This window comes from Geotrypetes seraphini, chromosome 9 (assembly GCF_902459505.1).
Source record: "Geotrypetes seraphini chromosome 9, aGeoSer1.1, whole genome shotgun sequence".
NCBI classification, from domain to species: Eukaryota; Metazoa; Chordata; class Amphibia; order Gymnophiona; family Dermophiidae; genus Geotrypetes; species Geotrypetes seraphini.
Genome location: NC_047092.1, coordinates 187,579,848 through 187,596,164, shown reverse-complemented (window position 1 = coordinate 187,596,164; position 16,317 = coordinate 187,579,848). Strand labels below are relative to the sequence as shown.

Here is a 16,317-nt window from a genome sequence, read left to right as displayed (position 1 = left end):
GAATCTGGCCCTTTTAATTTATTATTATGTATTTATTTTTGCCTAAGTGGATTATAATAAAACCAGACGTGAATCAGGTGTGAGCAAGACCTTCCACTGAGTTTCTCTTCAGCCCTGGCTGGTGATTGAAGGTTCAGTGACTCTGGCTCTTTATGGCTTGGATTCCAATAAGGCAGCATAGCTAGACAGCCCTGCCCTGGAGAACTGACTCACAAGCGCCTTTGAGCCCTGTCTGCCCCCACCTCTAGAGCTGGGGCTGCAGTGGGTAACTCGCCCTCCCTTGGAGGTGACACGCCCTGGCACCACCACATGCTCTTGCTGTGAGAGACAGAGGGCCTGAGCTGAGATTGGGCAGGCAAGGCTTCCCAGAGGCATAGTAAGGGGGGGAGGGCAGACCCCCAGGTGCTATCTTGGTGGGGTGCTCCCCCCCACCATGCTTGTGCCCTCCCTTCTCCCGTATCGCTAAATCTTCAGCTTGAGCACCTGCTGCTCACACTGGCCTGGCTCCCCTCTGAAATTATGTCCTGATCGCTGGGTGAGGAAGTGATGTCAGAGGGAGAGTCAACACTGGCATGAGCAGGTGGCTGGAGAAGCTGCTCCTGTTGGCGATGATTTACCCCCCTTTTTTCAAGCTACGTTAGGATTTTTTTATATCTAGTTGCTGTGATAAATCTCCAGCGCTCTGTGGCTGGTGATAAAAACCCTAATATGGCTTCATAAAAGAGGGGGGAGAGTAAGAGAGCATGAGTGTGATGTGGAAAGGAGTGGTGGTGTGGAAGGAAGGCATGGGGGCACCATCTACCCTTGCAATGCCACTAGCTAAGCTCCTGCTCTAAGGAAGGGGGAAATATAATTGTTTTAACTCATGGTGCCAGGGTTGCTGCTTTAGGGGTGACATGGTAAGTGAGCAACATTAGCACAGACAGGTTTTGGGGAGAGAATTAAGCAATTATGGGGGTACCGAGTACTGCACCACCTCTCTTAGGTAACAGGCTGATTCTGTTCAAAGCATTTGTGCCTGCATAGGCAGTGGAGCGCTTTTTTATTGGTTTGTTTGTTTTTTTTGGGTGGGGCACACAAGCTCTGCCCCGCCCCCATAATAGTACTAATTGTAATACCATTTTTTCCATTCATTTTTCATATATCTAACCTAATCTAATCCTTAGGTTTGTATACCGCATCATCTCCACGTTCATAGAGCTCGACGCGGTTTACAGTAGGAAAAATAGGAAGGAACTACAACAGAGGGTTAGAGGTAGAAGTGTGAAGAAAATGTAGAGGACTTGGGATGCCAAGATATGAGTTTCCTTGATTCCTAAGTTGGAGGGAGACTTACATTTTTTGAGAAAAGCCAGGTTTTCAGATGTTTGCGGAAAACTTGGAGAGAGCTCAAGTTCCGATGAGGGGAGGTAAGGTTGTTCCAGAGCTCAGTGATTTTGAAGTGGAGGGAGGTCCCTAGCTTTCCTGTGTGGGCAATGCCTTTTAGCGAGGGGAACGATAGTTTTAATTTGTGGGAGGATCTGGTGGTATTAGGGTTTGAGGAATTCCAAGAAAAAGGGAGGGAGAATACCATATAGGATTTTGAAAGTTAAACAGGCGCATTTATAGTGGACCCTGGCGATTATCGGAAGCCAGTGGAGCTTGGCCAGGAGCGGGGAGACATGGTCAAATTTACTTTTAGCGAAGATGAGCTTGGCTGTGGCATTCTGAATCCGTTGGAGTCTATGGAGGTTTTTCTTAGTTAGGCTTAAGTAGATAGAGTTGCAATAGTCCAATCTGGAGAGGATGATGGATTGGACAAGGAGGGTGCCTTGTTTTTGATGGAGTAGGATCTAACTTTCCTCAGCATGTGAAGGCTGAAAAAGCATTTTTTTACCAAGGATTGGAGGTGGTCATTTAAGGACAATGTGGAATCAATGATGATGCCCAAGACCTTGCTCAAGAACTCAAGCTGCAGAGAGGAGCCAGAGGGTAGTGGGATGGAGGTGGGTAGTTGATCTAGTTTTGGACCGAGCCAAAGAAGTCTTGTTTTCGACTCATTCAATTTCATTTGCACAGTGTGGGCCCAGGATTGTAGGTTCATTATACAAGAGGATATGTTCTTAGACAGGTCAGTGAGGTTCAAATCGGTCTCGAGGAGGACGAGGATGTCGTCTGCATAAGTGTAAATTATTTCAAGGGGAGATAGGTGGAGGAGTTTTAGGGAGGACATATAGATGTTGAAAAGGATAGGGGATAGTGGAGAGCCTTGCGGGACTCCACAATTTGGTTTCCAGGGGGAGGATGAGGTACCATTCATGTTAACAATGTAAGAACGAGAGCAGAGTAATTTAGAGAACCAACCTAGGACTGTGGAGTTGATACCTATCTCAGAGAGTTGGTAAACAAGAATATCATGGTGAACAACGTCGAAAGCAGTAGAAAGGTCAAATTGTAGGAGGACGGCAAACTTGTTTCGAGAGTGAAGTTGTTGAACCCTTGAAATCAGGGAAGACAGTAGGGATTCGGTGCTGAAGTTAGGACGAAAGCCATATTGATAGGGTAAAAGAATAGAGAATCTCTCTAAGTATGATGAGAGTTGGGAAGAAATGATGGACTCTAGCATCTTGGTTAGGAGAGGGATATTTGCAATTGGGCGATAGCTGGATGGTATGGAAGGGTCAAGGTCAGATTTTTTCAGTAGTGGGGTCAAGGTGATATGACCCATTTCTGGGGAGAAATGACCCGACTGAAGGGCGGAGTTTATGAGAATGGTGATAGAAGAAATAGCCTGAGCGGGAATGTTCTCGTATAGGTAGGAGGAGAATGGGTCCAAGGAGCAATTACAGGATTTCAGTTTGAGGCAGAGATTGAGGACCAGGGATTCAGATACGCACTCAAAGATGGTCCAGGATCTGTCAGCTGGGATAGGGTTGGAGACCATTAGGGTGGGAGTGGAATCGGTGGGCAATATATATATATATACGCACAATATAATCTTATTAACAATACATAATGGTTATCCACAAAATTAAATTACACAAAGCACACTGTACATATGGGAGTGATGGTAGACACAACATTAAAGGCGTTGGCGCAGTGCGCCACAGCCTCAAGGAAAGCAAACAAAATATTGGGTATTATCAAGAAGGGTATCACGACCAGGACGAAGGAAGTCATCCTGCCACTGTATCGTGCAATGGTGCGCCCGCACCTGGAGTACTGTGTTCAGTACTGGTCGCTGTACCTCAAGAAGGACATGGCGGTACTTGAGAAAATCCAGAGAAGAGCAACTAAGCTAATAAAGGGCATGGAGGACCTCTCATATACTGTCAGACTGAAAAAGCTGGGGCTTTTCTCCCTGGAAAAGCGGAGACATGATAGAAACCTTCAAGATCATGAAGGGTATAGAAAAAATAGACAGGGACAGATTTTTCAAATTATGGGGAACCACAAGTACAAGGGGGCACTCAGAGAAATTGAAAGGGGAGAGGTTTAGAACAAACGCCAGGAAGTTCTTTTTCACACAGAGGGTGGTGGATATATGGAACGCACTACCGGAGGATGTGATAAGCAGGAGCATGCTACAGGGCTTCAGAGAAGCCTTGGATAGGTACTTGGAGGACAAAGGGATTGAGGGGTACAGATAAGAGTAGAGGTAGATTATAGGGACAGGATTAGAGGTAAGTTATAAAATTAATCAGGGACCACTGTTCAGGCAATAGGCCTGATGGGCTGCCGCGGGAGCGGACCGCTGGGCAAGATGGACCTATGGTCTGCCTCAGCGGAGGCAACTCTTATGTTCTCAACATTCATTCCTACCAGAACACAGATAACCCCAAATACAGGACCACAAGCTAAAAGTACTAGTATATACAAACAAAACCCTAAGACTCTGCATGCAGTACAACCCCAGAGAAATAGAAACAAATGCATTTCTTCCTTAACAGTGCAAAATATAGACAGCAGATGTAAATTCCCCAAACTGGCACAATTCAATCACTGAATTGAATTGAAAATAAAATCATATCCCCTACCTTTGTTGCATGGTGATTTTGGTTTTCAAACCATCTTTCCCAGTTTCTGGCACTTCCTTCTGTCTGTGCTCTTAACTGTGTATCCAGGGCCACCTTATCCATTTTGCTGTTTTTCTCTCCTTCACTTTCTGCCATACATCCGTCTTTAGCATTAACTTTTAACATTCAACTTTCTTCCATTTTTCTGCTTCCCAAAATCTACTTTTCCATGCCTTCCCTTTCCATCTATCCATGTGTACCATCTCCTCCCCTACTCCCATCTATCCATAAGAAGCATTTCTTCTTATCTCTTCCCTGTCGCACCCATTGCTGTGCACCATCTCCTCCCTCTCCCATGGTCAGACATCTCTGTTTTCCCCCTTCCCCCTCATATGGTCTGGCATCTTTCTCCTCTCCTTCCCATAGCCTGAAATCTCTCTCCTCTTCCATAATCTGGCATCTCTCTCTCCTTCCCTCCCTCTTCCTGAGGTCTAACATCTCTCCTTTCTGCCATCTCTGTCTCCCCTCCTTCCCTTCCATTCTGTGGTCTGGCATCTCTTTCTCCTTCCCATTCCAGCAGTCTGACATCTCTCAGTTGAAAACTGAAGAAAGAGGTTGTGCGGCAGGGTCCTACTAGAGGGGAAGGAAGGAAATTCCTGGCGGGGGGAATTGGGGGTCTCGACTTATATTCGAATATAAGTTTATCCGAATATAAGTCGAGACCCCCAATTCCCCCCCCAGGAGGAAAAATGGTTGACTTGAATATAAGTTGAGCAGCTTAATATTCAATTGCCTTGCCCAAAGCCCCCTTCCTGCCAGGCTCTGTACCCAGCCTTCCCTCCCTGCCAGACTCTACACCCTGTCCCCCCTCCCTGCCCTGTCTGTGTACCTTCTCTGCCAATCCCTTGGGGTCCAGAGGTGCAGTGGGCAGGAGCGAGCTTTCCGCACTCCTGCCCCGCTGCTAACCTGGTCGTCGGTGGCTGCTGGAGTTCTCTTCTTCAGTCACTGAGCGGCACTGAACAGCTTCCTGACTGGTTCCCGTGAGCCAATAGGGAAGCCACTTAGCGCTGAGCAGCAGCGCCAAAGCCCATTCCTGCTCGGTGCCACTTAGCAGCTGACAAAAAGAGAACTCCGGCAGCCATTGTCAACCGCGTTGGCAGTGGGGCAGGAGCCTGGAAAGCTCGCTCCTGCCCGCTGCATCGCTGGACCACCAGCGATCGGCCCAGGACAGGGCTGGAGTGCCAATTTTGGGGGAGGCCACGGTTCCTGTGCCCCCCTCTGTTCTGACGCCTGTGTGTGCCTGTAAATTTCTCGTTTTTTGCCCAAGGTCCATCTCCTGTATGCCTTTGAAATGATACGTTTGAGGGTTTATAAAAAAAAAAAATATATGTACAGTATTGGTTTTTCCAATATAAACGACTGGGGAGATATAAGAAGGAAGTTCCTAAAGGTCAATGATATCCTGACACTGGTAAAGGAACCAATTAAGCTACTTTAAATGCTTTTAACCTAGAGTAGTGCTCAGACTCCAAAGATGGATTGTAAGAACTCAATATGGGAACAAGCCCCTGTAGAGATTCTTATGGTATCTATCATTGCACCATTTTGTGGTTAAAGGTAGTTTAAAGTATTGTTAAAGCCTTGTTCATGATTGAATTAGTCCATAAAGAAGCATAATGTCCAATAGTAAATAAACTTCAAATTGATAATCTCAAAAATAGACTTAGCTTGAAAAATATCAACAGCAAGTGTTCAGCTGGGTCCTGACGCGTTTCGCCGCTATGGCTTCCTCAGAGAACCCGCTAAATAGCTGGAAAAGTTCAATGCTGTGAATATCCTAAACATACAAAACACAGTGCATGAGGTTATAAAGCTGAAAATCCAAGTAAATAATCAATACCTATAAAATACTCACAGCACTACCTGCTGAGTACCTGATTCAAAAAGTAGTTTTTTCTGTTTCCTGTGACGTAAGTGCTCAGCTGAGCACCCCATATTTCTCCACAGCGTTTCTCCACTAGGTGATTGACACATCTTCCACAGTATAAATATGGGGTGCTCAGCTGAGCACTTACGTCACAGGAAACAGAAAAAACTACTTTTTGAATCAGGTACTCAGCAGGTAGTGCTGTGAGTGTTTTATAGGTATTGATTATTTACTTGGATTTTCAGCTTTATAACCTCATGCACTGTGTTTTGTATGTTTAGGATATTCACAGCATTGAACTTTTCCAGCTATTTAGCGGGTTCTCTGAGGAAGCCATAGCGGCGAAACGCGTCAGGACCCAGCTGAACACTTGCTGTTGATATTTTTCAAGCTAAGTCTATTTTTGAGATTATCAATTTGAAGTTTATTTACTATTGGACATTATGCTTCTTTATGGACTAATTCAATCATGAACAAGGCTTTAACAATACTTTAAACTACCTTTAACCACAAAATGGTGCAATGATAGATACCATAAGAATCTCTACAGGGGCTTGTTCCCATATTGAGTTCTTACAATCCATCTTTGGAGTCTGAGCACTACTCTAGGTTAAAAGCATTTAAAGTAGCTTAATTGGTTCCTTTACCAGTGTCAGGACAGTATTGGTTTTTGACATAAAGGTGAGTCTCGCCTCAGCAGCACAATGCCATGTCTATGGGGGGAGGGGGGTAACCCCATTTTCAAGGTACAGTCGCCAAAGGGCTTGGCTAAGGGAGTTGTGGGGGCGGGCAGAGGTCGGGGGCGGAGCTGGGAGCTCCCGGGAGTCCACCCGCACACCATGTCAGACGCGGATGGCGAGTTCGTGCGGGCTCTGGCTCGGATCGGCGGCCGGGAGCGGGTGTTGCTGGTCGGGGAGCTCTGGGAGCGGGGGCCGAGCCGGGAGCTGCTGCGGGCTTTCGTGCGGGAGCTCTTCGGGGAGGGGGGCGAGGAGGGCGGCACCGGGGACGGCTTCGGGCTCCTCTTCCTGCTCTGCCGGCCCGAGTCGCTGCGGCGGGAGGGACGGCCGGCGCTGCGGGCGCTGCTGCAGGACGTGCGGCGGCGGCTGCGGGGCGGCTGCGGCGCGGCTGCCCTGGTGGGGGCGCTGGTGCTGTCGGGGGCCACCGGCGAGGAGGGGCAGCTGCTGCCGGCCCTGCTCGAGCTCCTGCGCGGCGTCTTCGGCCCGGAGCAGCGGATCCAGGCGGCCGTGTACCGGCCCGGGGAGCCCCGCACGGTGCTGGAGCTGAAGAGCGCCGCCTGCCGGGCGCTGCGGGCAGCAGGTACCGAGCTTTGCTAGTCCAAGAGCCGCAGGGGGTTGGTAGCAACTGGCCTGCCAGTCTGGAGTAGTGTGCAATAAATCCATAGAATGGGGCAAATGGAAATTGTTCAAACCGGCCATCTTGGAGGTCCAGATAAATTGTATCCCACAAGTTAAGAAAGGTTGAAAGAAAACATGGCTAAATAGGGCTGTGAAAGTGGTTAGAAAAGACAAAAGGTCAGGATGTTCTGATGAAAATATGAAGCCGCAACCCAATTTTCATTTTAAATTTATTCCATGCAACCTGTTCTGATGTTCCTTGAAGAGCAGTAAAGAAAACAAATTACAACGCGAAATGAGAAGAAAACCAGACAAGAGTCTGAATCACTGAGAGCAGAGACACTGTTTATATCATACTATCAAGTTTGGGACAAAATGCACCGGTGTACATTTCAAAGAGAAAGTAAGGGGGGGGGGAGGTGTCACTGGATAGAGCACCTCACTTCCCTTTTGGGAACCTACTTTCAGGGTCATCAGACTGACTCCAAATTTCAGCCTTTGCAGCAGCCCTGCCCCAAACTCTTCCTGTGAAATCTGATCCCCTCTATATGTTCAGAACTGCACACACATTTTCAGCCTGCTTGGTTTACACAAGTGAATTATTATTTACTTATTTTAAAAGACTTTCCTAGGAAGTAAAAACAGCACTGAGGGAGGATAACTAGAAGAATCTTTTACTTGTTGGGGAGATATCACATCAGCTGTAGTCTCTGTAAATGACAATCGGAGCCACTGAAAACAATCCTTCATCTGAAAGAGATGCTAGAGCATATTGATAAACAGTAAGAAATCACTGGGTCCTGATGGTACCGTATCATTGAAATCTACCACTGTTCCTTCCTCTAGTGCTAGTTAGCAGAAGGTGTTTTTCCAGACCACACAGGATTAAGCTGTGAAAAGTGTTGCTGGAGGTGTGGTGAAAGCTAATTGCTGTTAGCCAGGGAGACTTGGTGATGGCCACCTCTTATTTGTATTTTGGCCACTGTTGGAGACAGGATTTTCCACTGGCCTGGCAAATCATTTGTTGTCATGTCCGAGGGGGGACCAGCTGTGTCAGAATACTGGAAGTGCTGGACCCCAATGGAGGACTAGAGCATAGATTCAGGAGATGCGTCTTGCCTGGTTTATTTGCGTATTGCTGAATGGACTAGTCATTCCTCCTGATGAAGACATATTTGAAACTGGGCCGGAGTTGGGGAGTGGACATCGTGTTCTGATATTTGGATTCTAATTTGCATTCTACTTTTTTTTGGTTTGTTTCATTTTAGCTTATATTTTCAGGACATTTTTTGTGCGTTTCTTAGTGCTATTTTTGTCACTTTTTTTTTTTTTGGGGGGGGGATGTTGGGATCACACACCAGCATGGATATCATTTTTTTGAAGCCTCTGGATTACTAAGGGTCTCCTTTGTGACTTAAAGCCTCTGAACTAGGACTCTTCTTACAGCTTGGGCTGTGTGCAGATAAGTCGCTTTTTTCATTCTAGCTTGTGCTGTTTCTGTGCATCTGTATCGGTAGCGGAAACTACTTTTGCTACTGAGCTTTGCTTGCTGGTCCATCTAGGGAGCGGAGAACTGAAGGTTGCAGTGATGGTTCTCTGTTCCATTGGTCTTCAGTTTCAATGACTTCACTAATATTAGTATTTCTTTTTCTGAGTTTGTATAGATTTTTAATAAATATAAATCTATCCTTAGAGGCACTATTATTTTTGTATTATTGACAATGAATGTAACTAACCAAAATTATAAAATTGCTTTTCCTTGATTGTCCAACTGCCTTACGAGTATTTGATCATGATGGTGTGAAACCTGCATGAAGAGGCAGCAACGTCTCTGGCTGCCTTACTGGGAGTCTTTATCTGCCGTCATGTACTATGGAAATGGAGTTCAGGTGGAAAGTTATGAAAAAGACGAAAGGGAGGATTAGGGCATGTCTAGAGAAGAAGCAGGAGCTTGAACTATGTGTGGAGACGGATAAGTTGAAGAGTTGCATTCCTGGCTTTAGTGTACCTGGATAGAGCTGGTTTAGTGAGAGACCCGTCAGGAGTCAGGAGACACTAAAAGGGTGGGTAAGAGTTTGGTTGGAAAAGGAGGGATAGATGGTGGTGTAGAAAAAGAAATGAAGCTTTTCTTAAAATTAGAATTGAAAAGAGTAACAGCAAGTGTACAGAAATTGCTAGATAATTACAGAAAATTTTAAACATTGCAAAACTAAAGGAAAAACTATTATCCCAACAAATATGACATGACCAAACAACAAAAGAAAGCCAAAAATGCAAAACAGCAAAACATTAATTAGACCAAATCATCAATATCTCAACATCAAAATAGCCAAATTAAGTCAGACCAATGGTCCATCAAACCCAGTATCCTGTTTCCACAGTGGCCAGTCCAGGTCCCAAGACCCTGGCAGAAACCCAAAGAGCTGAGACTGTGATGTCATAATGCCTAATTCCACCAATGCCTAAGAGCCAAACTCATCAGTGATGTCACAATGGCTTGATTGTCCTAGACTTGGCTCACCTAAGAACATAAAAGCTGCCATACATCAAGCCCAGGATCCTGTTTCCAACAGTGGCCAACCCAGGTCACAAGTACTTGGCAGAAACCCAAATAGTAGCAACATTTGATGCTACCAATTCCAGAGATAGCAGTGGCTTCCTCCATGTCCAAACCTTTTTTTAAACCCAGCTATACTAACTTCTGTTACAATATCCTCTGGTAATGAGTGAAAAAAACATTTCCTCCTGTTTGTTTTAAAAGTATTTCCTGCCCTCCATCAACTACAGGAAAAGCTTAAACAAAGCACGATTTATCCATTAGAGGAGATTCTAGATGCGAGGGATCACAGAAAATAAACCTGCTCCTTTGATAGTAAATCCTACATTTACAGGGGATAGCTCCACAATTTCTGTCCACAAAACAAGGTATCTGGAACAGGATCAGAGCTTCAATGCAACTTTTTTATCTCCCCTGACAATGTTGCTCACATAGCTACAATATACTGCCCTATGGCGATTTATAGAAAGTAGACAAAGGTTGTCCATTTTAGTAATAGGTGTTCTGATCGCTCTCCCCCAATTCTTTTCTCATTACCAAGAGCAAATGATGTACGAGAGCGTTATGAAAGTCTCAAGAGGTTCTTCAAGGTGAAAGCTCTTTACCCTTGTTTATGGAGCCTTTTCCCTAGTTAGTTGGGTCTGACCAGTACCCAGCTAGGAGCTCCTTCTGGGTTTCCGTGTTACTGAAACTGTCTTATTTTTGTTTCTGGGGTTCAGGAGCAGCAGAAGAATCAAGAATACCCACAATCCTTCATTGCTTTCCTTGGAGACAGAGAACGAGGAGGAGAAACCACCAAGACAAAGCTGCCAACCATAATAGTAAAGGTAATGGAGAAATGTTCCATACGCTGGATTAATTTCTAGCTGTTTTTGAATTTACAGTTGCTTCTCCAACCCCTAGGGGGTACCACTCAGTGCCAGGTCCAAGTCCCACTGGCCACCTGCAAACCCTTGCATGGATCTTCTGAGAGGGGACATTAATCAGGACACAGTTGCAAGATGACCCTGTACATAATACTATATCTGGCCTATTCTGTGATCCACACAGATGTGTTTTACATACAGGGGATGCAACCAAACTACAAGTTTTGTTTCTTCTCAGCTTATAATAAGGTTTTATGCAAAACAGGCAGAAACCTGAGGTTGCAGTACACAGTGGAGCGTGCAAAGCTGATAATGTAGGTACTGAGCAGGAGAGATACCTCAGAATGTGAGCGGAAAACAGCTATTAATTAGCTATGTGAATTATTTCATATGGTGCGATATCTGGTAGAAGGGTATCAAGGTGTTCATCAGATAAATGCAGATTTTTTTAGCTGCCAAATTAAGTATTGTTGAAAATGATGTCTCCTGAGAAAACTTAATTTGGATAGGAGGCTGGATGATTGGGTGTCATTTGAGGAAGTAGTAGAGTCTGATGTTCTTACAGTGGTATGCGGTCTCACTTTAGTTGATCTTTGCTCATCAGGGATAGAAAGACTACTACTACTTATCATTTCTATAGCGGTAAAAGGCGTACGCAGCGCTGAACATAAGAATAGCCTTCCTGGGTCAGACAAATGATCTATCAAGCCCAGTAGTCCGTTCTCTCGGTGGTCAATCCAGGTCACTAGTACCTGGCCAAAACCCAGGGACTAGCAATATTCCATGCTACCGATCCAGAGCATTGTAACAATAGACAGTCCCTGCTCGGAAGAGCTTAAATCTAATTTAGACAGATAGGCTTCTCCTGATGTTACTAGGATTGTGAATAATTTCCAGATATTTCTAAGCAGTCCACTGTTAAACCAATTTTGAAAAAGCAAGGTTTGCAAACTACTCTGATGTGTAATTATCGTCCAGTATTGGTGGTTCCATTTCTGGGAAAGGTTTTGGAGAAAATGGTTTGACAACAGTTAGAGAGGTTTGTGGAGAATGTTGGCTGCCTGAGCCTGTTTTAGTTTGGGTTCCGGCAGGCACATAGTGTTAAAGTATTACTGGAGGAAAAGTCCATAGTCTGTTATTAAGGCATGGGAGAAGCCACTGCTTGCTCTGGATCAGTAGTATGGAATGTTGCATTCTTTGGGGTTCCGGAATCCTGCTTACTGTGAGATAATGGAATGTTTTGGCCCTGAGGATGGACCATTGGTCTGACCCAGTAAAGCTAGTCTTATGTTCTTATCTGTTGCGGATGTGTGAGGTGCTTTTGATTCAGTGGATCTGCTATTATTGTTGTCAAAGTTGGACGATCTAGGAATTACTCTGGTTTACATCATATTTACTGGACTGTTCTTTTCTCCCTCTCTTTGTCTTTATTTAAAATGTATTTCTGCCCTTTTCCATCTTGTATCGATATGTTAATGTTTGTCAGTGCGTTTTGATTGTTTGTAATATTAATTGTAATTTGTTTTTAACTTGTCCTTTTTATTCTTTGTTCTCATATTATGTAAAACCGCTTTGAATTTTGATAAGGCGGTATATCAAATTTTTAAATAAACTTGAAACCTGTCCTGTATCTAAGTTGGTACGTGTAAGGACAGGTGTCCCTTGGGGTTCTGCCCTTTTGGCGTTGTTGTTTAACATCTATATGGCAAAATATTTTTTTGGGGGGGACACGAGGGTCACTGATCTCTTGCCTTTATGGGGTAATCCAGCTTTTCAGCCGGGCTGAGAGTCCCGGGTTTATTTGTCCTGGGAAGCGAGAGGTGTTTCCCGGTTGAACACCTCTTGGGGGAGGAGGGAGAAATGTTAGCCTGTGCCGACTTGCTGGCAGTGGTGGGAGATCACTGGGGAGCGCAGTTTGCATGTCATCAAGTGGAACATTATGTGGGATCCCTCGACAGAGCACAATTGGGTAAACACATGGGGGCTAGTTTGCGGAGGTTCATCTCCTGGGAGGACACATTGGGACATGCATTCTGGTCCTGTCCTATAATACAGCGCTTCTGGAGCCGTACAGTCTCTTACATGTCTAGCTTGATTGGGAGAGTACTGAGGAGTACACTGGCCCAGATGGTTCTGGATTTGCCAGAGTATTATGGCCATTTGCCCCAGGGCCACCTGACTATGTAGGAAAATGAGCCTGTTGGCCTGTAAATGTATCCTTCAGTATTGGACGGTCCAGGACCATTCAGCGTTCTGGCATTGGCGGAACCAGTTGCATCAGTTGGCTACCTGGGAGGCAAGGTATGCCGGGGGGTCATGGAAGCGGAAGCTTTTGTTCCTGAACATCTGGGAACCCTCTTTGCAGTCCTTGCACTCAAAGAGCCATAGTGCTATATTAAGGTGGTTGTCTTAATCTGGGCAGTTAGCAGTTGATGGGGTGGAGAGTCCCAGGAGGGAGGGGTGGGGGGTACCTATGGGGGGTTGGGTTCCATTGGCAGATGGTTTTGGGTCTGTACTTTTGGGTGGGGGAGGGGGGGTACGGTTTTGTACGTTCATACTATGATTACAGTTTCTTGGTTAAAGTGGGGGGAGGGATGATGGCTGGATTGCTCCAGGGCTCATAAGAGTCCAGGGCCCTGGACCTATGTTAGTGTCTCTGGACCTAGGTCTTTTGGTGGATTAGTTAGGTAGATGACTTCACATTATGTACCTATAAACTGTTGATGACTGTTCTTTTGATGTGGAAGCTGCTCCAATGTTCCTTACTTGACTTTGCTATCATCTGTCTGCTTCTGCTGTTTTCTACAATAAAATAATTTGAACATAACATCTACATGGCATCAATTGGTGGGATATTTGAGAATTTGGACATATCTTAGGTTGTATGCTGATGATATCCATTTATTTTCCTGTTGATGTTCAGAATCAAAGATGGGTAGATCGATTTAAAAGTGTGCATGCAGCATGAAAGTGATTGGATGCCAGATCAGGGGTGAAATTGAATGTAATCTAGAGTTGATGTTGGTTGGGAGAAATTGTGATGTGTCATGGCCCCAGAGTGTATATGTGGGGGATGTTTGTGTACGAGTTGTGAAGGAATTGAACTTGCTAGGTGAGAGGGTTGATTCAAACCTTAATAAGCAGTTTCAAGTAACCAAAATGATTCAGTCTTGTTTTGCTCAATTATGACAGAACTGTAGTACAGGGATTGGTTTCGTCTAGGCTTGATTATATTGCAATTCTTTGTATCTTGGTATATCTAATACAAGGATTAAGGCATTACAATTGGTGCATAATGTGATTGCTCGATTGGTGATGGAGGGATACAGAAAACAGTATACATTACTCCCCTACCAAAACAGCTTCACTGTTTACCGGTAGCACATCAGTTTCAGCATAAGGTTTTGTCTATAATTAATTGCATGCTCCTGAAAGAATTGCTGAAGGTTTATTGTCCTAGTATGTTTGTTCATTTATCTTCCGCCCTGATCCAGGGCGAGTAACAATTTTACATACAAAATAATACATTACATTTAACATACAAATCGCATCAATACAACTCTCACTTTAACCAAAATACATACATACATGCAATGTATAAAAAATACAAGTAACGTACAAATTGCTTCAACAGCAAGCATTGGTATATATCAGAAAATAAAAATGCCTATGATATACAAGTCACTAGCATGACGAGTATCATTAAAACCAATACCACAAAGCAGACCAAGGAATACAACAGTGACCCGCACTCTGTACTCAACAATCACCACTACTGCTCCCTCGAGCACTCTCAGACCCCATAGTTCATCATACAGAACAAATGTCTTTTCAATGTTTTCTTAAAGTTCTGTAAATTCTGCTGATGGCGGATATATTCTGGAAGGTTGTTCCATTCCCTGGGGCCAATGCAGTGAAAACCACTATTCCTAGATGTTGAAAGCTTCAAGTCCAAATGCTCAGTAGACCGAAGCAAGTGAGCCGACTCATATGACACGATGTTTGGGGGCCAGATTCAGAAGGCACATGTGACGTATCCTGTCCCTTACCTTCAACCAATATAACTTTATAAAAAAGTCTGTCACATGTTCACGTCTACGATCTTACCACCAAATTCTGGGCCACCTGTAACGCACACAAAACTGACTCAGGTACTCCCAAGAACACCATCATACAGTATGTAGAACATTATATACTATATATGTATATACGTCAGCAAGGAAATTTGAATAATTTTAAAAGATTTCTAAAACGATATCTATTTAGCAAAATGAAATATGGGAACTAAGTATTCCGTTGTATAATTGAGTGCTGGGCGCTGATTAATCTCGTAACTGTTTGTTTTATGAATGTTTGTTATTTTAACATGCATTTATTTGTTGTGACCTGCTTTGTATAAGGCGGGATACAAATGCTATGTTGTCTCAAGAGAAAATTGTGAAACACACTGTGTTAGTTTGTTACGACAATGTAGTGCAAGATGGACGTTTAAAAGAATGTTGAAAATGCAACTCTTTGGCATTTGTGTCAGGAATTCTATGCATTTAGCGCTCCATCCGCGGTAGAAACCTCTACTGTGGCTTAGTAAAGGGTGGGGTGGGGGGACAATGCCTTGCTCAAACAAAACCTCTGTTCTCTGGGAAACAAACCCCAGACTCTTTGTTTCGGTTCTGGGGTGATAATTCAGACTCCCCCATTCTGTTTTGCAGGGAGCACAGCAAACCTCCAGGAGGGCACTGCTCTGACCTCCATGAACCACTCAATGGAGCCAGTGCAGCAGGATCAGAAAGCGACTGCAGGAGAAGAGCTTAACACTAAGATGTAAAAAGAGCTGAGATGCAAACACCCAGGAGGTCTGACTAACTGCTAACTCTGAGCCAAACGTATCCTGTGAAAGACTCACTGCTTTACTGGATCTTCTAACCTACACCGACAGATTTTTTGAAAGATAACATCTGGAAACGTAGAGAGATATTTTGTAGTCTTTTTTTGGTTTTTTTAACAAGGGACTGCGTTATGTGTTCAAATAATATTTTTGCTGCTCTAGATATTTAATTTTAAAACAGAATAAATATTTTAAACTTTGGTTTCATACTGTCCTGGTTCTCAGAATGATTTAATATCTCCAGACACTACCAGACATAGAAAATGCCGAAGCCACAGACTGTGCTGAGTACTACCAGGACTAAAACCCCAAGAGGGGAAGGGCAGAAATAACATACCCTGAGCTAGGAGGAGGGGGCTATACTGTATATTGTACCGCCTTGGGGCTAGGTTGGAGCTTGCTACAGAAGCTGGAACACTTTGTCCCATAGTTAAGCTTTGGGTCATTTGTTGGGAACCCCCAGTCAAATTTTAATCTGGTTTCAAACTTAGGCCCCCTTTCATGGCTTTTTTATTGCCGGCCATGGCAGTATTAGCTCCGATGCTGATAGGAACTCTGAGCGTCGGAGCTTTTACCGCTGCGGCCGGTGATAAAAAAGCCTAATGCGGCTTCATAAAAGGGGGAGGGTGTTTTGGGGTTTTTTTTACCAGTTTTTCCACATACCAAGATTAATTTTATTCCATTACATTTTTGGAGAGTTATTTTGTCCTTTGACAGACATTCTACATCTCT

The 16,317-nt window shown here is 44.4% G+C and overlaps 1 protein-coding gene across 1 annotated transcript; it reads left to right on the top strand.

The window, feature by feature from the left end:
- The first annotated feature begins 6,728 nt into the window (after nucleotides 1-6,728).
- On the top strand, nucleotides 6,729-15,797 carry C9H2orf72 (chromosome 9 C2orf72 homolog). The gene is made up of 3 exons (XM_033958257.1): nucleotides 6,729-7,239; nucleotides 10,554-10,661; nucleotides 15,410-15,797. Exons 1-3 carry the CDS (start codon nucleotides 6,762-6,764, stop codon nucleotides 15,523-15,525), a joined length of 702 nt encoding a protein of 233 aa, XP_033814148.1. The 5' UTR covers nucleotides 6,729-6,761; the 3' UTR covers nucleotides 15,526-15,797.
- Nucleotides 15,798-16,317: the final 520 nt, after the last annotated feature.